This window comes from Convolutriloba macropyga, chromosome 1 (genome assembly GCF_964194025.1).
Source record: "Convolutriloba macropyga chromosome 1, txConMacr16.3, whole genome shotgun sequence".
NCBI lineage: Eukaryota > Metazoa > Xenacoelomorpha > Acoela > Convolutidae > Convolutriloba > Convolutriloba macropyga.
In genome coordinates, this window is record NC_134468.1 from 48,841,692 (window position 1) to 48,864,580 (window position 22,889).

Sequence of the window (22,889 nt, forward strand, 5' to 3'; positions counted from 1 at the left end):
ATTTAAGGAGATAATTTCTTGATAATTGAATGTCTTCAGTTGTGTATTGGTGATTGTTCGTTCGCATTTTCTTTGCACGATTAATTAGGTTGAAAACCGTTGCAACTGTCAGAAGAAGTTTGTTCCATGTTGAGAATTTACTCGGATCGTCTATAGGTTTAATTGTCTTGGGACTTCTCGTGACTGCCTGACATGTTGCGCGTGGTTTGTTTATCTCATTCCAGGTCGACTCGCTTTGGCAAAGAAATTGGGGTGGACTTAACCATTTCTGCTGAATTTTGTTTGTCTCAAGACCGCGAGTTCCGTGATCGGCGGGTTTGAGATAAGTTGAGATGTGATGCCATTGCTGGGGTGAAGAACTTTTATGAATTTCTCGCAATCTGTTTGAAACAAAAACGTTTTGCTTCTTATTTGAGGCTATCCAGTCCAAAACTACTTGACTGTCGGACCAGAGAAAAATTTGGTCGAATGTCAGTGTCATTTCTCTTTGGATCAGTTGTAGAAGGCGCACTCCTATAACAGCGGCTTCTAGTTCCATTTTTGGCACACTTATTTGTTTAATGGGAGCAACTTTGCATTTTCCCATGAGAAAGCATGCTTGTGGCGGAGTGGTTTGACTATTGGTTGTACGGAGGTAAGCAACGGCTGCCATAGCTGCCATTGAGGCATCCACAAATATATGAAGTTGGCTGCTTGTGATTTTATTGAAATTGTGAACAGTTCTTGGTATTCGGATTTCGGGCATGGCAAAGTAGCTGTTTAGAACTTTCTGGAGGTCATGGTGTAGTTCATGTGGTATCAAATCATCCCATCTTCTTCCAAATTTCCAAATCTGCTGCAAAACCGTTTTGATTCTAATTATCAGGGGAGACAACAGGCCGAAGGGATCGAAGATTGAAGATACCAAACTGAAAATTTTCCTTTGTGTGTACACTGTTGCATCTTTAGGAAATTGTTGTAGGGGAAACATGACAAAATCGTCAGTTGTTATGTTCCATTTTTGACCAAGAACTCTTATGATCTCTTTTGGTTCGTCTTTGTCGTCGGAAGAGATTTCAGCAAGTACATCTGGTTGGTTCGAAACAAATTTTGCCAACCTGAAGCCACCATTTTTCAGGCATCTTGTTGTCTGTGATATGACTTCTTTGGCTTCTGAAATTGTTGGCAGGGACTAAATGTAGTCATCCATATAAAAGTGGTGTTTAATAGCATTCAAGGCGGCTGGAAATTCACTTTTGTTGTCTTCTGCACATTTATTGAGCACATAAATTGCGCAAAATGGTGAACATGTTGCGCCAAAGATTAATCTAGTGAATTGAAATTGTCGAATGTAGTTGTCTATCATCCAAAGGAAACGAAGAGCAGACTGGTCTTCTTGTCTCACGGCAATCTGCATAAACATTCCTTAGATGTCTGACAAAACAGCAACCGGGTGTTCTCTGAATCTCAACAGCACTCCAACTAAGTTATTTTGCAAATCAGGACCAGTTAGAAGATTTGACTTCAGTGATTCACCGCGGAATTTTGATGCTGCGTTGGCAACTCTTCTCACTGACTGGATGATGAGGTAAGTACCATATTGACTCTGGGGTGGTGCTTGCATTTCGACTGGCTTGACAAAATTTTTATCCAAGTCTGTTTGGAGTGTCTGGTTGTACTTCTGATTGAGACCGGGATCGTTTTGTAGTTTTTTGTAGTGTTTGAGACCGGGATCGTTTTTGTAGACTTTTCAGATGACTGACTGCTGAGAAATAGTTATTCTGGAGTTTCTTTACAGGTTTCCAAGGAAGGCCAATCTGATACCTTTCACCGTTGTGACAGATTGAGTTTTCCATTGTTTGCACTGCTGATTGGTCTAGTGAGCGGTCTTCATTCTGTTCGGGTAATGTACCTTCAGCTTCTATTTTCCAGAATCTTTGAACCAATTCGTCCAATGGTTCTTCTTCAATGTCTTTCCGGCAGACATGGTAAATGAATGGTTGGCGAGGGGGCTTGTTTGCGTTCATTGTTTTAGGAGATAGCTCGTACTCTCCAGCGAGAGTCCAACCAAGCTTTGTTTTTACGCCGAATGGACGCTTTTTGCTACCTTGAATTACGTCAACTGAGTATGTGAAGGCAAACGTATTGACACCAAGAAGGGCGCCTATTGCACCGTTGGCTATGTCAGGGAAATAAATGTGACTAAGTTCCTTGAAGGTGTCGCATAATTGATTGAGTTCAAGAACGTTAGCGGGTGATACATTGAGACATGGCGTGCTATAGGCTCTTGCAATGCTGAAGTGTTGATTGATTTTGTCATAAGGCGTTACTGTCACTGTTTCACTAATTTTGGACAGTGGCATTTCATGTTCAGTGTTTAGGTACTGCAGAGTTGTTGATGCTTGTGCTTCGCAGGGAAGCTCAAGAAAGCTAGTAACTTTATCCAGCAGGAAGGTGAACTGGCTTCCTGGGTCAATCAAGGCGTAGGTATCAAACACTTTACTTCCGTTTACAAACGAAACTGGTTTTATTTGTAGTTGTTCATACCATTCAGGAGGAGGAATTTTATTTCGGTTGATACTGAAGTTTTGGGTCGGATTTGAAGCATTCAAACGGGCGCGTTGAATATTTTGTTGCTGTGATTGTCTTTTACCAGAAAACGATTGACCGTATCTTGTCTGATGACTTTTTGTACTGCTGACAGTGTCAGTACTTTTGTTTTGATTTTGTTGTTGAAAGGATGGCTGTGTTTGGGGGCTTGCTAGATTTTATGTCGGGTGATTGGGATTGCTTGTTGAGAAGGCAGCGGTGGGCCACTTAACGTGTTTCAAAGGATCATGCAAAGTTGTGTGGTGAAATTCTTTACATGTTTGGCATCGTTTTGTGGACGGACATGACTGCTTAAAATGTTTGTTGCTTAAACAGTTCGAGCAAAGATTGTTCTTGCTCACAATGTCATACCTTTGTTCTGGCGCACATTTCTGGTATTCAGGGCATGTTGCGAGTATGTGACTTCCTTTGCATTTCTCGCAAGACTTGCTTGACTGATCAGCATCTTTATGCGGAGGAAAGGGTGGTTGACCATGCTGGTTTGCAGGGCGACTTGAGTGCAATGAATCCGGTTTCCAATTGTTTTGTGAATTATTAGAAAATTGATTCATAGCATTGCTGTTCCTATGATCATTGTTGTTGTTAAATCTGCTAATGCTATTACTGTTCTGACCGAAAGTGTTCCAAATATTAAACGGCTTATGAACATTTTCTCTGTTGATTTTGTCGTGTACTTGGGCCTGTACTTCAAGCCACTTCTGAAAATCAGAGACGTTGGTTGATTTCCAATTGATGTTATTGTATACTCTGTCCATTTTATCAGAAAATTATGTGGAATTTTTTCTTTTCCCTTTTTCATCAATGTTGAACTTTGCAAGTCGGCTTTGAAGCCTAAATATTCAAAAACTTGCACTAATCGTTTGAGAAAAGAAGCAAAAGATAAGAAACTCTGTTTGTTGTAGTCATTGTTCGGACGCCAGGCCTCCAGTTGATTGATGAAAGCGTTCGCAACATTGCTGGGATCTCCAAATTTATCCATGAGCTCTTTCAAAGCAATCGCGTAGTAAGCTGGGTCACACGAGTAGGCTTGAATTTTTTCTTTGGCTTTTCATACGACCGAGTTCTGTAGGTATGTTATACGGTGTGTATCCGTAAGGCTAGTTTCATTGTGAACTAGGCTGAAAAAATTCTTTATCCACTCATGGTATTTCAGTGGGTTACCATTGAAATTTGATATTGTTATTGGTGGAAGTTTAATGGAATTTTTGTTTGTGGTTTGTAAATTAAAATTATTTTCCAACGGGATTGTTTCTGTTTGTATTTCAGTTCGCGGCTGAAACAGTTGCTTTCCGGAAAAAGACCAATTTGGAATTTGTTTCAAATTTCCCGAAATGTTTGGTTGGCTAATATGTTGAGTAAAGGGGGGAAGAATGGCTGTTTGGTAGTTTGTAAAGGGATTTTCCGGAGTAAGCGGACAATTAGGTGGCTGAGATGATGTACAGCAAACAAGATTGGTACCTTGGATGTTGGATGTTGTATTGGATGGGAAAAAATTCCATTGTTTGGTTCTTCCGTTCGATTTCCATTGCTAAAATGAACTCCAGTTGGGTAAAGTGGGTTCTGAAATTGTTGGGAAACGTTTGTTTGCGCTACTGTTGGTAACGACATTCTGACGCCAATTTTTCGCTGTTCTGGTTTTCACTTATTGGAACAGCTGAAAATTGAGTGTTTGAAACAGTTTGAGCAGTTGCACTTTGATTGTTGTCAAAATGTAGGGGATTGTGTCGACTGTCTTCGTAACAATATGGATTTGGCGTGGTCTCCTTTGTAACTCTATTTGTTTTTTTTTCTGAATGAGATTGACGCTGAAGCATTTGCTCATTCAAATTGCATGAACTTGATTTTTGGTATATATTGGTTTTGTTAACTGAGCAGTTATGTTGAAGTGAGTTTTGTAAATCTAATGCCAGACGTTGTATGCTTTGATCTTCTCTTTTGTTATTTAAGGGAACAGAAGACTTTTCTTTTGGTCTAACTGGGCCATTTGCTGGTTAATCCATTGGCATTTTGGGCAATGTGATCAGCTTTGAACTAAAGAACTGGTTCAATTCTCAAATTGATGAGTGAATTAATTCCGACTGGTTATCAATAGATTAAACAGGAAATAAGACTGCAGTTTGACTCATTGGAATGGAGGGTTGTTGAATTGAAGCAAACTGGTTGAAAGTGTTCTCTTGCTCTCTGAGAACAACTTTGTGTACTGGGGATTGAGGATTACTCAAGACAAATCTGTCTTGAATGTTTGCTCTGGATAATAGGGTTGATGCTGGTGTTGGGGCTGCTAACAACGACATTGACTGATTTATGTGTTCAACCGTCGTAAAACTTTTTACTGATTCTTCAGTCAATTCTCTAGTATCCTGCGCAATTTGGCTGTTGCTCTGAAGGAATTTGGAGAGAAGATTGGGTTTATTTTCTCCTTGGGGAAGGAAAAACGATGGTTTCGCCGGTCTTGGGGGCACTGGAGGGGAGACATCGCTGGCAGGGTTCTTTACTGTCATCTTGTTTTGCTCTGAGTTTTGGGAAACCGGTGTCAATCGATGCAACTCGAGTTGTCTTCTTGAGGACTGTGAGATGCAGCTGATGTCATCGCGCACTCGAGTTGATGATTGAATCAAATGACCATCATCGTCGAGACTGTTGACTTCTAGTTCCAACTTTTCTAGACGAGAGATCAAGTTCGATTGACGTTTCATGACTGAATTTATGCTACTGGAGCTTACTTTTTCCATCATGATGCTGTCAAGGTTTGTCTTCAGCTCTTCAACGCTCTCCTTGATTTTGTTGATTAACAAAGAAGGAGTGCGGAAGCTTTTTCTCTGCTGAACGGATGTCTGTAAGAGATCAAGCTCATTTTTCATGTTGAGCTCAGTCATTTTGAACTTTTTCAATGCGTATTGTAACTTCCGGTTTTTTTCTTTTGTCATCTTGATGAACCGGCTGTAGTCAACTCGTAATGGTTCTGTCGTATTTAAAGTAAAGGTAAAGAACGGCTCGAAATTTACGGAGTTTTTTGGTAAATTAAAAACCTCTTAAGTTTATGTAGGCTAATCAGCCTAGCTCTTTTCGTTCAAAAGTAGCAACGCAACTTTTAACAAAAACAGGAATCCTAAAGGTGTTTTTTTTGGTGCTAAATCTAGCTAAAAATTTGCTTAAAAAAGGAAAAACTAAGCGTTCGCGCGTGTGTACCGTTGATTTGTTGAACCGGACCAAATAATTGCTTTCAATTTTTTCTTACATATATGACTTCGCAACGATTCTCCTGTAAATTTTAGTTCTCCTTTAATCACAATCAAAGTACCAGAAAAAATTTTACTGAAGTGCTTTCTTTTTTTGTGTGTGGAGTTTTAGGAACAAATAAAACCTAAAACCAAACAAACTAAATCTATATTGATACTTCTTCAAAATAAGTTAACTTTTTTTAGAATTTAAAATGCGGTGCGACCCGTCAACGTGAGCTACAGACAAGCAGAGAAAACTGGTTGTTTAAAAGCTGGGTCTGCTTTGAAGCTCTTTTCCAAGAAATTCTGTTTTGCGATTCTTATGAAGTTAAGGACAACTGCTACCATTAAACTGCCTGTATTTGTTTCTGGATATTATCTGCCACCTATATATTGCTTTACTTTGGTGACTACTGCGACCCAACGGAAACACACTCCTCTTCAGTTGGTGACTACTGAGACCAAAGGGGGAAAAGGGACCTCTTTCGGCAACTTCTTTCGCAAGACCACGGACAAAAAAGAAGAGATGTTTGAGTTTTTCAACTTAAAGGGACTAAATGCGTGAATGAATTTGAGTGGGGAATTATTCGAGAGCTTTTGATTTACTTCTTTTTGAGAAAAAAGGAAAATAGATCTTATCTTCTTTTTTTATTTCTCTTGAGAAGGTATTTTCAGTGTATACTACTCAATTAACTAGACGCGCGGCTAGTAGTATGCAAAATGAAAACAAAATAAGTGTAAATGTCGGGTTTTCTTAGGAAAGCATACTACCCCATTAACTAAGCTCGCGGCTAGTAGTATGCAATTAAGATCAAAGAAAACACAAACCTATTTGAAGGTTTCTTTTTGTCAGAAGCTTTTCAGTAATTTTCTGTCTGTTCTCTTCGGTTTTGCAGAATGGTTATATAGTTTTTCAGCTTGTTTTGTAATGAACTGCGGAGGTATATAAAATAGCTCTTTTTTGAAAACTGATTGATTTTTTCTTTAATAAGAAAAAAAAAACGTTAGAAAAACGTTTTTTGATTTTTATTTAACAGAGAAACAATTTTGCCACTTTTCTGTTGCTTCTTTGCAGTTTTGCAAGGCGATGAAATAAATTTTCAGATTATTTTCAAACAAACGGAAGGGGCTATTTCGAACGCTTTCTTGTTATCTACTGAAAATTTCCAATTAACATTAGAATAATGTTTTTTTTTTGAGGTTTTTAAGTAAAAGAAGCAAATTTGCAAATTTCAAGTTGCCTCTTTATAAGTTTGTATATTCAATCAACTGATTTTGAAACTTGTTTTCCAACAAAAACAGGGGCTAATCAATGGGTTTCAGTGGAACTATTCAATGTTTTATTCAAAACGTTAGGAAAATGTTTTTTGAATTTTTTGATTCAAAGAAGCAAGTTTTGTCAAAATTGAGTTGCTTCTTTACAAAATTGCGAAATCGATAAACTGATTTTAAAGCTTGTTTTCCAACAAACCCAGGGGGCTAATCAATGGGTTTTTTGGATTTATTAAAAGGTTTTCCCTAAAACGTTAGAAAAACGTGTTTTGATTTTTTGTATTCAAGGAAGCAAATTTTGTCAAAATTGAGTTGCTTCTTTACAAAAATGCAAAATCAATAAATTGATTTTAAAGCTTCTTTTCCAACAAACCCAGGGGGGCTAATCAATGGGTTTTTTGGATTTAATAAAAAGTTTTCATTAAGACGTTAGAAAAACGTTTTTTTGATCTTTGACGCTCAAAAAAGCACTTTTGCGACTTTCTCATTTTTGAGCAAAAATTTTACATAAGGTGTTCAACCAAAAAAAAAGTTGATTTTAAGTCCAACTGAAGTGTTCTATTCAAATAAAAATTTTACTTTCATGTAGATTTTTTGCGAAAAATTGAGAAAATTGTTTTTGAGTTTTTCCGATGCAAAAAACGCTATATCGTTTTTCGGACAATTTGTGTTTTTTTTTCGTTAATTGCTGACTTGTAGTTGCTCACGGCTATTTCCTTCATAAACCATCTACCAAAAGCTCTTTGGGGGACAATTTTTGTGTGTTTGAGATTTTTTGTCGCAAAAAAAATCACGTATTTTTTGGATACGTCTAACCGGGGAAAGGACTTCTAAGGTGACGTCTGGAACCCCGGGCGATCATCTCTTGGTGACATCTGTAACCAAAAAAATGTCAGGCCTTCTTGGCCGGGTGACGTCTGAAAACCCTTGAAAAAAAACTCTTCGTCTTTGGTTGGCTCGTCTGCAATAAGAAACTCTTCCTCTGTCGTAGTCTTGGATATTAGTCTTGGGGTGTGCTCATGCCCCCTCTTTGTTTCAAAAAAAAATTAAATTTAATTCAGAAGGTTTTATGTCCTTATTATCAAGGCGGATGGTCGCCAAAATTATGTTTTAAAACATATCTCTAGTCTAATCATTCTTTAAAAGAGCACGTCTAAGTTTCACGTTGTTGGACAAAAGAGTCAAGTTTTTGTTGCAATTTTGGCGGTTTTTGAATCATCTTGAGAGTTGCAATAACATTGGCAACAAGTGCGTAATACCTGTGAGTGGGTCAACATACATGTCCACGTCACCCTGTATCTCAATCAATCTGCCTGATTTCGTCTTCATGTACACCTTGCCCGTCGTAGGGTCTTTGATCACCTAAACAATCATTCACACACAAAGAATGTTAAATTTTGTTATTTTACCCAAATACTTTTGAAAACTCAAATACACTAAAACTTGCTAATCGAGCTGTAATGCGCTCTCCTTATCCAACTATGTTCGATCATGAACCTCCCTTTAAGGCCTCGGTCTAGAATTTCTCTCAATACCAGGCAACTTTACAGAAAACTGCAGGCGTAGCTAAACCTAACGGTAAATTAATTTAAAATCTTACAGTCATTAGAAAATTTAATGTTCATATGTTGTTTCTGAATAATATTGGATCCTGCTGGAAAAAAATTTCTGGTTTCTATCAGTATTGATTTTGTACCCAGTGGTGCCAACTGTGTAGCCACAGCTCTTCGGTTTTACAAGTATTTGGTCATGACAACACCAGTACATCAGGAGAGAAGGTTCGGTTCTTGAGGAGAGAAAGATGCCACAAACCGATATCCAATATCATTATTCATTTTGATTGATTTTTTGAATAAAACTGAAGACCTCAATACCAATGAAGTACGATTCAGTATCTTGATTTGATTGGAGAAAAATTTTTGGAAATAAATTTACGAGTGCATCGCACTTAATCAGCCAATTGTGAAAATCAAAAGTCGCTCAAATACATAAATGGTGGTAGGAATACGTTATCGTACAAAGAAGGATTAGATATTTTGCCTTGTAAGCAGTTTTCAAAAACCCATGTTGCATAAAAACACAAAAATAATTGCTAGAATTTCTCTTGTCACTGCACAAGTATGATTTCAATATCCGTTTAAAAAAGACTGCAGAAAAGAACGCAACAAAAGCAGCTCATGCAGCAGCAGAAAAACAAGAAAAAAGAAGATGAAAAAGAAGAAGAGGAAGAAGAAGAAAAGAAAAACAAGAAGAAGAAAAAGAAGGAGGAGAAGAAAAAGAGGAAGAAGAAGAAAAGAAAAACAAGAAGAAGAAAAAGAAGGAGGAGAAGAAAAAGAGGAAGAAGAAGAAGAAGAAGAAGAACAACAAGAAGAAAAAGAAGAAGAAGGAGAAGAAGAAGAAGAAGAAGAAGAAGAAGAAGAAGAAGAAGAAAAGGAAGAAGAAGAAAAGAAGAACATAAAGAAAAAGAAGAAGGAGAAAAAGAAGAAAAAAGAAAGAAAAAGTAAAATAAATGAAGTAAAAAAGCTGAAACAAGTAATTGAGGAACGGTATCTTCTTTTTGTTGCTGTTAATTATAGATGCTGTGCCGTAACAATCGAGTCGTTTTTTGGCTTTCATTTATTAAAATTTTTCTATAGCCTTTGGCTCATTTTTATTGAGAAAGGATGCCATGATTTTCAACAGTTCTTTGGTTGCTTAATTTCTCTTATCTCCGAGTCTTTAATTTTCAGGAATTTGGACGCTGAAATACTTCAGAATTTTTCTTATTCTGTTTAACTGTTTTGCTGAGTTCATAATAAGTATGAAGATGTATCGCAGTGCTACCGTGTTTTGGTTTGTTTCTCTACTGATTACTTCCTGATCAATAATCGAAGAACTTCTAATAATTTTTTACAACTTCCTTTTTTCGATTGACTTGTAAATCGCAATAATTGTTGTACTTTTACTCTTTGGGCAATCTGAAAAGCAGATTTAATTTTCATCTCTTAGCTTCATTAATTTAAATGATTGATATAAAAGTGTTTTGTTTCATTGTACCAAATCGAAAAAATTATTGTTAACATTAGCGTTGAAAAATTTCAACAGCAAAAAATTCGAATAATTCGGCAAATTGTGTAAGAAAAAAGGACGAAATGAGATTGAAAAAAATTACAGCTTTCAACGCATTTCTGCTTAAATTCAAAAATAATATCATTCACTATAATTCATTTGAATTCAACGGCTCCCATTTTTTGCTGCGACAACTGAGTATATATGACATACCTCTACACCATCTGAGGGTATCTCTCTTAAATTGCCCGACTTTGTTCTCAGGAACATTTTCCCAGTGGCTGGGTCAATGAAAAACTCCCCACCCTCCTCCACAGGGGCCTCAACAATGCGCCCAGATTTGGTACGGATGTAAGTCTTCCCTGAACAAATAACAGAATTGAGATACTCATTTAATGTATTTAGTTCGAATCAATTTGAAGACAGAAAAATATGAATTGACATCTTTATTTCACAAAAATTGCTGACGCAAATCATTATTGACTTGAGTAGGAAATATTAAGAATATACAAAATCAGAAACCTGTTTTATCAGATATAATTTTACCTGTTGTTGGGTCTGTGAAGACAGATGATTGGGCAGCACCTGGCTTCGGAGCCAGATAAGTGACGCCAGTCCTCGGGTCAGTGTAGAACATCATGTTCTCGTCAATCTCCGACACAATCTTGCCAGACTTAGTTCTCAAGTACGTCTTCCCTGTTTCTGGATCCGTCCAGATCTCCAGAATTTGCCCATCCGCTGTCTTTACATACTTCTTCCCCGTCACAGGATCTGTGAACACCTGCATCCCAGGGTTCTTACGTTCTCGTAAAATAGTTTTTCCTAAATAGAGAAACGTGTAGATTCTATAGGTTCTTAACTTTCGCAATTTGGCAATGTTTGAGTTTGTTTCTATGGGTCGATTGCACCCTTGTCTATAGCAATTATATATCATGAATTCAGAGAAAATATGAACTCGTTGGCGTATCAAAAAGGGTATGCTCAAACTTTTTTCGAAATCGGCGGAGTTGGGCCTTTCACTGGATTACAAGGAAATGCTTTTCATAAGTTAATAGAAATTCATTGCTGGGGGGGGGGGGGGTTAATAACTATCATTTTTTTCAGTCAGGATGACAGTCCTAATGACAGTGTGCGTGAAAAGTGAACGGAATGGCGAAGACATGAGTTGTGCTCTAAGTTCATTCATTCATTTCTGACCAGTGATAGGGTCCTTGTAGAACTCCAAGTGTGACCCAATCTCCTGCAGTCTCCCACTCTTTGTCCTCAAGTACATCTTCCCCGTCTTCTCGTCTCTGATCAACTCCATCAGCTCCCCGTCCGCGCCTCGAACCCACGTCTTGCCAGTCACCGGGTCATAGAAAACCTGAATCATGCAGATGTTGTACATATACTCTGCAATCACTGCGAATCGATACTGACACATGCAAAAAATATGTTTTAAGGTTCAATAACTTAATTGTTTATTTGCAAGCGCAAAAATACTAAAACCACTGCAGTCTCCTGCTCATCGTCTAATGCATTCTTATCGTTTAAGTGTGATTTCTTAATTACTAATTGTTCAACATTTCTTCAGAACATTTATGCGATGCTTGCTCTTTTTTTCTTTACAGTAAATTGCAAAACTTTTTAAGCATCCTGGAGAGATATGAGTGGCAGCATATTCATGCTCATGTTAAACAGATTTTAACGATGTAACTTTTAACTATATTCAAACAATTTGGTGATATATTTTTTCAAAAATTTTGGAGTTTTCTGTTCGAGATATTCTGAGTTATATATAGGACCACCTGAAGAGTTTCTGTTGAATAACGTACTCAAACACATTTTCCTTCCAATTAGTACATCAGCCAAAACTATGTTGCCCAGAAAATGGGGTAACTTTATAAGCATTTGAGGCAAGATTGCTAGTTTCCTAGTTCTGAACGTCTAAGACCAAAATTTTTGCGAACACTTTTAAAGTCTTTTTTTTGGCAAAGATTTTAGATTAAAGGAGCCCATCCAAGAAGAATTCCGTTATTTACAAATTTCGTTTTTCTTGGTACATCGACACATGATCGTTTTTTCAAAACGTTCAATCAAGAACAATCACAAAAATTTTTTAGTAAAGTTGCAACTTTTTCCAATTTTTCAGTAGTAATTTACTTCTTTCATTCTTCTATAAAAATGAGGGGAACACAATTGTCTCCGCTGCCTCACAATTTCACTTGTTTGTAATTCTCGGAGCTTACAGAGTGTTCTTGAGGGCAAAAACAACTTCCCAAACTTATTTTTTCGCAAATCTGTTTGAACTGTATTTTTTCTCTCTGAGTTCAAATGGTGACGGTAGACTTAAATTGGCCTCCATATTTTTGTTTGATTCGTCGTGTAATAGACGCAAGCAATACGCAAGTAGTTTTTAAGATAACTTTTTTATTTTTATAAAATCGGCTGGCTCGTGAAAATGAGTGAAGATAACTTCTTTGAAGGAGTTTGCAAAAATTTTTCAACCAAATAAGCAATTGGAAATTTAGTTTTGTCGAAAATGATAACCATGTACTCCAATTTCTTTCTTTTTGTGGATGAATGAATTTTTGTCCAAAATAACTACCATTATCTTCGTTGAATTTATTGAATTATAAACTTGCAGTGCAAGCTATCGTCTTAAAAGGATTTTTTTAGAAATTAGATAAAAATTTGGATATCACAGTTTTTTTTATATATGTGTTTTTTAAAAATCATAAATTAGAAATTAAATCAGATACGTTCTTCAAAACTGTTGGACGTCTGATCCTTTTTCTCTTCAATTGAATGGCGACAGTTGATTTATAATGGTCCACAAATTCAAGTTCACACGCTAGCTCATATAGTTGAAATACAAGATACCGGTTATGAAGATTTCAATGCAAAAAAATCTACTTTTTCGTAAAATTCTTCTTGGTTATTTTCGAATTTATAATGTTTTTTTTCTGTCTACTTTTTGATTTAAACGGCTTGTTAAAAATTCAACACCTTTATAAAAATTTATATTTTGTCGAAATTCTTTGTTCAGCGAAGAAAATCATCATAAAGGCAATTGCACAACTTTTAAATTAAAATAGAAATCATATGTTCTGCAAATACAAAACATCTGAGCATTTGCTCCTTTCATTTTTTTGAAGTGTGAAAGATGAAAGCCAACTTATGCTGGCTCACATATTTATGCTGAACTTGCTAGTACAAACAATTGGTTTTGAACATATCCTTGACAAAGTAATCAAATTATTCTCAAAATTCTCCTGGCTATCTTTCAAGTTGGAACTTTTTCTTCTTGTCTCTATTTTGATCTGAATGCTCAAGATTAATTTTGTAGACTTTTGAAACTTCTAGCTGGCTTTTTTCTGGTAAAGACAATCTTTTAAAAGGCATTTGCCCATTATTATCAAACAGATTTTTACTATATCTGCCGCTTTTTTCAAAAATGTAAAAAATTTGCTCAGATTTCTCCCTCTTTGTGATTGAATGGAGGAGACAACCTATATTTCCCAAACATATGTAATACAATCTATCCATTTTAAAGATGTCAATGACAAAAAAGTCAAATTAATTGCAAAATAGTTCTTACTTTCTTTCAACCTCACTTGATTTTTTGTTTGAATTCCCACTAATTTGATTAGAAGAGCTCATGAAAACTACTGCTGGCTCGTGAAAAAATAAAATTTTTTTTTTCTGAGCAAAGATAATCGTTTTAAGGACACGTGAACGTTTTTCATAATCAATTTAGAAATTGTTTCCAATAGTTTATTCAAAACAGTTGATTATTTGCTTCTGTATTGTTCTTCTTCTGTCTGAACTGTGGAGGCAGACCTAAGTTGATCAAAATATCTACCTCAAATGAATTAGTGTTTAGATTTGTAGTAAAAGCTTTCGGTTTTGTAGATGTCAGTGATAGAAAGTTCAACAAATTTGTAATTTTTTTATTCCCTCCACTTTATTGAGACTCTTTAATCGTTTTCGTTTTTAATTGAAAAGCGGCTGAATATTTCTTGTGGCTAGTAAATATTTTTATTTGTTTCTTCGGAGCGAAGGTAATATCTTTCAGAGCATTTGCAATTTTCTTGAAAAAATCGTAAGTCACATCTGCAGTATTCTTAAAGAGTTTTTGAATATTTTTTCTAACGTTTGAATATTTTATGTGGAAGAATATCTATGTGGAATTCGCTAATTCATAGAATTGTAGTACAAGCTATTGGTTATAAATATCAGTGAGAAAAAAATCATTTTTTTTGTTAAATTCAGCTGGCTTTTAATTCAATTTAATATTCATGCTCATGTTAAACAGATTTTGAAGATGTAACTTTTAACTATATTCAAAAAATTTAGTGATATCTTTTTTCAATAATTTTGGAGTTTTCTGATTGAAATATTTTGAGTTATTTATAGGACCACCTGAAGAGTTTCTGTTGAATAACGTACTCAAACACATTGGGGTAACTTTTTAAGCATTTGAGGCAAGATTGCTAGTTTCCTAGTTCTGAACGTCTAAGACGGAAATTTTTGCAAACACATTTAATGTCTTTTTTTTGGCAAAGATTTTAGATTAAAGGAGCCCATCCAAGAAGAGTTCCGTTATTTACAAATTTCGTTTTTCTTGGTACATCGACACATGATCGTTTTTTCAAAACGTTCAATCAAGAACAATCACAAAAATTTTTTAGTAAAGTTGCAACTTTTTCCAATTTTTCAGTAGTAATTTACTTCTTTCATTCTTCTATAAAAATGAGGGGAACACAATTGTCTCCGCTGCCTCACAATTTCACTTGTTTGTAATTCTCGGAGCTTACAGAGTGTTCTTGAGGGCAAAAACAACTTCCCAAACTTATTTTTATGCAAATCTGTTTGAACTGTATTTTTTCTCTCTGACTTCAAATGGTGACGGTAGACTTAAATTGGCCTCCATATTTTTGTTTGATTCGTCGTGCAATAGACGCAAGCAATACGCAAGTAGTTTTTAAGATAACTTTTTTATTTTTAAAAAATTGGCTGGCTCGTGAAACTGAGTGAAGATAATTTCTTTGAAGGAGTTTGCAAAATTTTTTCAACCAAATAAGCAATTAGAAATTTAAATTTAATTTTGTCGAAAAAGATAACCATGTACTCCAATTTCTTTCTTTTTGTGGATGAATGAATTTTTGTCCAAAATAACTACCATTATCTTCGTTGAAATTATTGAATTATAAACTTGCAGTGCAAGCTATCGTCTTTGAAGAATTTTTTTAGAAATTAGATAAAAATTTTGATATCAGAGTTTTTTATATATGTTTTTTAAATACCATAAATTAGAAATTAAATCAGATACGGTCTTCAAAACTGTTGGACGTCTGATCCTTTTTCTTTTCATTTGAATGGCGACAGCTGATTTATAATGGTCCACAAATTCAAGTTCACGCGCTAGCTCATATAGTTGTAGTACAAGATACCGGTTATGAAGATTTCAATGCAAAAAAATCTACGTTTTCCTAAAATTCTTCTTGGTTATTTTTGAATTTATAATTTTTTTTCTTTCTACTTTTTGATTTAAACGGCTAGTTAAAAATTCAACTCCTTTATAAAATTTTATATTTTGTCGAATTTTTTTTTCTGAGCAAAGATAATCGTTTTAAGGGCACGTGAACATTTTTCATAATCAATTTAGAAATTGTTTCCAATACTTTATTCAAAACAGTTGATTATTTGCTTCTGTATTGTTCTTCTTCTGTTTGAACTGTGGAGGCACACCTAAGTTGATCAAAATATCTACCTCAAATGTATTAGTGTTTAGATTTGTAGTAAAAGCTTTCGGTTTTGTAGATGTCAGTGATATAAAGTTCAACAAATTTGTAATTTTTTTATTCCCTCCACTTTATTGAGACTCTTTAATCGTTTTCGTTTTTATTTGAAAGGCGGCTGAATATTTCTTGTGGCTAGTAAATATTTTTGTTTGTTTCTTCGGAGCGAAGGTAATATCTTTCAGAGCATTTGCAATTTTCTTGAAAAAATCGTAAGTCACATCTGCAGTATTCTTGAAGAAATTTTGAATATTTTTTCTAACGTTTGAATGTTTTATGTGGAAGAATATCTATGTGGAATTTGCTAATTCATAGAATTGTAGTACAAGCTATTGGTTATAAATATCAGTCAGAAAAAATTCAATTTTTTTTTGTTAAATTCAGCTGGCTTTTAATTCAATTTAATATTCATGCTCATGTTAAACAGATTTTGAAGATGTAACTTTTAACTATATTCAAAAAATTTGGTGATATCTTTTTTCAATAATTTTGGAGTTTTCTGATCGAAATATTTTGAGTTATTTATGGGACCACCTGAAGAGTTTCTGTTGAATAACGTACTCAAACACATTGGGGTAACTTTAAAAGCATTTGAGGCAAGATTGCTAGTTTGCTAGTTCTGAACGTCTAAGACCGAAATTTTTGCAAACACATTTAATGTCTTTTTTTTGGCAAAGATTTTAGATTAAAGGAGCCCATCCAAGAAGAGTTCCGTTATTTACAAATTTCGTTTTTCTTGGTACATCGACACATGATCGTTTTTTCAAAACGTTCAATCAAGAACAATCACAAAAATTTTTTAGTAAAGTTGCAACTTTTTCCAATTTTTCAGTAGTAATTTAGTTCTTTCATTCTTCTATAAAAATGAGGGGAACACAATTGTCTCCACTGCCTCATAATTTCACTTGTTTGTAATTCTCGGAGCTTACAGAGTGTTCTTGAGAGCAAAAACAACTTCCCAAACTTATTTTTTTGCAAATCTGTTTGAACTGTATTTTTTCTCTCTGAGTTCAAATGGTGACGGTAGACTTCAATTGGCCTCCATATTTTTGTTTGATTCGTCGTGTAATAGACGCAAGCAATACGCAAGTAGTTTTTAAGATAACTTTTTTATTTTTATAAAATAGGCTGGCTCGTGAAAATGAGTGAAGATAATTTCTTTGAAGGAGTTTGCAAAAATTTTTCAACCAAATAAGCAATTGGAAATTTAGTTTTGTAGAAAATGATAACCATGTACTCCAATTTCTTTCTTTTTGTGGATGAATGAATTTTTGTCCAAAATAACTACCATTATCTTCGTTGAAATTATTGAATTATAAACTTGCAATGCAAGCTATCGTCTTTAAAGGATTTTTTAAGAAATTAGATAAAAATTTGGATATCAGAGTTTTTTATATATGTGTTTTTTAAATATCATAAATTAGAAATTAAATCAGATACGTTCTTCAAAACTGTTGGACGTCTGATCCTTTTTCTTTTCAATTGAATGGCGACAGCTGATTTATAACGGTCCACAAATTCAAGTTCACGCGCTAGCTCATATAGTTGTAGTACAAGATACCGGTTATGAAGATTTCAATGCAAAAAAATCTACGTTTTCGTAAAATTCTTCTTGGTTATTTTTGAATTTATATTTTTTTTCTTTTTTTCTACTTTTTGATTTAAACGGCTAGTTAAAAATTCAACTCCTTTATAAAATTTTATATTTTGTCGAAATTCTTTGTTCAGCGAAGAAAATCTTTATAAAGGCAATTGCACAACTGTTAAATTAAAATAGAAATCATATGTTCTGCAAATGCAAAACATCTGAGCATTTGTTCCCTTCATTTTTTTGAAGTGCGATTGATGAAAGCCAACTTATGCTGGCTCATAAATTTATGCTGAACTCGCTAGTACAAACAATTGGTTTTGAACATATCCCTGAAAAGTAATCAAATGGTTCTCAAAATTCTCCTGGCTATCTTTCAATTTGGAACTTTTTGTTCTTGTGTCCATTTTGATTTGAATGCTCAAGATTAATTTTGCAGACTTTCGAAACTTCTAGCTGGCTTTTTTCTGGGTAAAGACAATCTTTTAAAAGGCATTTGCCCATTATTCTCAAACAGATTTTTACTATATCTGCCGCTTTTTTCAAAAATGTAAAAAGTTTGCTCAGATTTCTTCCTCTTTGTGATTGAATGGTGGAGACAACCTATATTTCCCAAACATATGTAGTACAATCTATCAATTTTAAAGATGTCAATGACAAAAAAGTCAAATTATTTGCAAAATAGTTCTTGCTTTCTTTCAACCTCACTTGTTAGATTTTTTGTTTGAATTCCCACTAATTTGATTAGAAGAGCCCATGAAAACTACTGCTGGCTCGTAAAAAAATAAAATTTTGTTTTTTTTCTGAGCAAAGATAATCGTTTTAAGGGCACGTGAACATTTTTCATAATCAATTTAGAAATTGTTTCCAATACTTTATTCAAAACAGTTGATTATTTGCTTCTGTATTGTTCTTCTTCTGTTTGAACTGTGGAGGCACACCTAAGTTGATCAAAATATCTACCTCAAATGTATTAGTGTTTAGATTTGTAGTAAAAGCTTTCGGTTTTGTAGATGTCAGTGATATAAAGTTCAACAAATTTGTAATTTTTTTATTCCCTCCACTTTATTGAGACTCTTTAATCGTTTTCGTTTTTATTTGAAAGGCGGCTGAATATTTCTTGTGGCTAGTAAATATTTTTGTTTGTTTCTTCGGAGCGAAGGTAACATCTTTCAGAGCATTTGCAATTTTCTTGAAAAAATCGTAAGTCACATCTGCAGTATTCTTGAAGAGTTTTTGAATATTTTTTCTAACGTTTGAATGTTTTATGTGGAAGAATATCTATGTGGAATTTGCTAATTCATAGAATTGTAGTACAAGCTATTGGTTATAAATATCAGTCAGAAAAAATTCAATTTTTTTTTTGTTAAATTCAGCTGGCTTTTAATTCAATTTAATATTCATGCTCATGTTAAACAGATTTTGAAGATGTAACTTTTAACTATATTCAAAAAATTTGGTGATATCTTTTTTCAATAATTTTGGAGTTTTCTGATCGAAATATTTTGAGTTATTTATGGGACCACCTGAAGAGTTTCTGTTGAATAACGTACTCAAACACATAGGGGTAACTTTATAAGCATTTGAGGCAAGATTGCTTGTTTCATAGTTCTGAACGTCTAAGACCAAAATTTTTGCGAACACTTTTAAAGTCTTTTTTTTGGCAAAGATTTTAGATTAAAGGAGCCCATCCAAGAAGAGTTCCGCTATTTACAAATTTCGTTTTTCTTGGTACATCGACACATGATCGTTTTTTCAAAACGTTCAATCAAGAACAATCACAAAAATTTTTTAGTAAAGTTGCAACTTTTTCCAAATTTTCAGTAGTAATTTACTTCTTTCATTCTTCTATAAAAATGAGGGGAACACAATTGTCTCCGCTGCCTCACAATTTCACTTGTTTGTAATTCTCGGAGCTTACAGAGTGTTCTTGAGGGCAAAAACAACTTCCCAAACTTATTTTTATGCAAATCTGTTTGAACTGTATTTTTTCTCTCTGAGTTCAAATGGTGACGGTAGACTTAAATTGGCCTCCATATTTTTGTTTGATTCGTCGTGCAATAGACGCAAGCAATACGCAAGTAGTTTTTAAGATAACTTTTTTATTTTTAAAAAATTGGCTGGCTCGTGAAACTGAGTGAAGATAATTTCTTTGAAGGAGTTTGCAAAAATTTTTCAACCAAATAAGCAATTGGAAATTTAAATTTAATTTTGTCGAAAAAGATAACCATGTACTCCAATTTCTTTCTTTTTGTGGATGAATGAATTTTTGTCCAAAATAACTACCATTATCTTCGTTGAAATTATTGAATTATAAACTTGCAATGCAAGCTATCGTCTTTAAAGGATTTTTTAAGAAATTAGATAAAAATTTGGATATCAGAGTTTTTTATATATGTGTTTTTTAAATATCATAAATTAGAAATTAAATCAGATACGTTCTTCAAAACTGTTGGACGTCTGATCCTTTTTCTTTTCAATTGAATGGCGACAGCTGATTTATAACGGTCCACAAATTCAAGTTCACGCGCTAGCTCATATAGTTGTAGTACAAGATACCGGTTATGAAGATTTCAATGCAAAAAAATCTACGTTTTCGTAAAATTCTTCTTGGTTATTTTTGAATTTATATTTTTTTTCTTTTTTTCTACTTTTTGATTTAAACGGCTAGTTAAAAATTCAACTCCTTTATAAAATTTTATATTTTGTCGAAATTCTTTGTTCAGCGAAGAAAATCTTTATAAAGGCAATTGCACAACTGTTAAATTAAAATAGAAATCATATGTTCTGCAAATGCAAAACATCTGAGCATTTGTTCCCTTCATTTTTTTGAAGTGCGATTGATGAAAGCCAACTTATGCTGGCTCATAAATTTATGCTGAACTTGCTAGTACAAACAATTGGTTTTGAACATATCCCTGAAAAGTAATCAAATGGTTCTCAAAATTCTCCTGGCTATCTTTCAATTTGGAACTTTTTGTTCTTGTGTCCATTTTGATTTGAATGCTCAAGATTAATTTTGCAGACTTTCGAAACTTCTAGCTGGCTTTTTTCTGGGTAAAGACAATCTTTTAAAAGGCATTTGCCCATTATTCTCAAACAGATTTTTACTATATCTGCCGCTTTTTTCAAAAATGTAAAAAGTTTGCTCAGATTTCTTCCTCTTTGTGATTGAATGGTGGAGACAACCTATATTTCCCAAACATATGTAGTACAATCCATCAATTTTAAAGATGTCAATGACAAAAAAGTCAAATTATTTGCAAAATAGTTCTTGCTTTCTTTCAACCTCACTTGTTAGATTTTTTGTTTGAATTCCCACTAATTTGATTAGAAGAGCCCATGAAAACTACTGCTGGCTCGTAAAAAAATAAAATTTTGTTTTTTTCTGAGCAAAGATAATCGTTTTAAGGGCACGTGAACATTTTTCATAATCAATTTAGAAATTGTTTCCAATACTTTATTCAAAACAGTTGATTATTTGCTTCTGTATTGTTCTTCTTCTGTTTGAACTGTGGAGGCACACCTAAGTTGATCAAAATATCTACTTCAAATGTATTAGTGTTTAGATTTGTAGTAAAAGCTTTCGGTTTTGTAGATGTCAGTGATATAAAGTTCAACAAATTTGTAATTTTTTTATTTCCTCCACTTTATTGAGACTCTTTAATCGTTTTCGTTTTTATTTGAAAGGCGGCTGAATATTTCTTGTGGCTAGTAAATGTTTTTGTTTGTTTCTTCGGAGCGAAGGTAATATCTTTCAGAGCATTTGCAATTTTCTTGAAAAAATCGTAAGTCACATCTGCAGTATTCTTGAAGAGTTTTTGAATATATTTTCTAACGTTTGAATATTTTATGTGGAAGAATATCTATGTGGAATTTGCTAATTCATAGAATTGTAGTACAAGCTATTGGTTATAAATATCAGTCAGAAAAAATTCAATTTTTTTTGTTAAATTCAGCTGGCTTTTAATTCAATTCAATATTCATGCTCATGTTAAACAGATTTTGAAGATGTAACTTTTAACTATATTCAAAAAATTTGGTGATATCTTTTTTCAATAATTTTGGAGTTTTCTGAACGAAATATTTTGAGTTATTTATGGGACCACCTGAAGAGTTTCTGTTGAATAACGTACTCAAACACATAGGGGTAACTTTATAAGCATTTGAGGCAAGATTGCTAGTTTCATAGTTCTGAACGTCTAAGACCGAAATTTTTGCGAACACTTTTAAAGTCTTTTTTTTTGGCAAAGATTTTAGATTAAAGGAGGCCATCCAAGAAGAGTTCCGCTATTTACAAATTTCGTTTTTCTTGGTACATCGACACATGATCGTTTTTTCAAAACGTTCAATCAAGAACAATCACAAAAATTTTGTAGTAAAGTTGCAACTTTTTCCAATTTTTCAGTAGTAATTTACTTCTTTCATTCTTCTATAAAAATGAGGGGAACACAATTGTCTCCGCTGCCTCACAATTTCACTTGTTTGTAATTCTCGGAGCTTACAGAGTGTTCTTGAGGGCAAAAACAACTTCCCAAACTTATTTTTTTGCAAATCTGTTTGAACTGTATTTTTTCTCTCTGAGTTCAAATGGTGACGGTAGACTTAAATTGGCCTCCATATTTTTGTTTGATTCGTCGTGCAATAGACGCAAGCAATACGCAAGTAGTTTTTAAGATAACTTTTTTATTTTTAAAAAATCGGCTGGCTCGTGAAAATGAGTGAAGATAATTTCTTTGAAAAATTTTTTAACCAAATAAGCAATTAGAAATTTAATTTTGTCGAAAATGATAACCATGTACTCCAATTTCTTTCCTTTTGTGGATGGATGAATTTTTGTCCAAAATAACTACCATTATCTTCGTTGAAATTATTGAATTATAAACTTGCAGTGCAAGCTATCGTCTTTAAAGGATTTTTTAAGAAATTAGATAAAAATTTGGATATCAGAGTTTTTTATATATGTGCTTTTTAAATATCATAAATTAGAAATTAAATCAGATACGTTCTTCAAAACTGTTGGACGTCTGATCCTTTTTCTTTTCAATTGAATGGCGACAGCTGATTTATAACGGTCCACAAATTCAAGTTCACGCGCTAGCTCATATAGTTGTAGTACAAGATACCGGTTATGAAGATTTCAATGCAAAAAAATCTACGTTTTCGTAAAATTCTTCTTGGTTATTTTTGAATTTATATATATTTTTCTTTTTTTCTACTTTTTGATTTAAACGGCTAGTTAAAAATTCAACTCCTTTATAAAATTTTATATTTTGTCGAAATTCTTTGTTCAGCGAAGAAAATCTTTATAAAGGCAATTGCACAACTGTTAAATTAAAATAGAAATCATATGTTCTGCAAATGCAAAACATCTGAGCAATTGTTCCC

At 33.8% G+C, this 22,889-nt stretch overlaps 1 protein-coding gene across 1 annotated transcript in view; it reads right to left on the reverse strand.

Moving 5' to 3' along the window:
* LOC142349684 (uncharacterized) overlaps positions 1–22,889 on the reverse strand; it is a 45,107-nt gene that overhangs the window by 7,768 nt on the left and 14,450 nt on the right. The window contains exons 3-6 of the mRNA XM_075401415.1: positions 11,328–11,493; positions 10,677–10,952; positions 10,344–10,492; positions 8,342–8,444 (exon numbers count right to left, since the gene is read on the reverse strand). Of these exons, the coding sequence (XP_075257530.1) occupies positions 8,342–8,444; positions 10,344–10,492; positions 10,677–10,952; positions 11,328–11,493 (694 nt within the window). The remainder of the gene's footprint in view (positions 1–8,341; positions 8,445–10,343; positions 10,493–10,676; positions 10,953–11,327; positions 11,494–22,889) is intronic.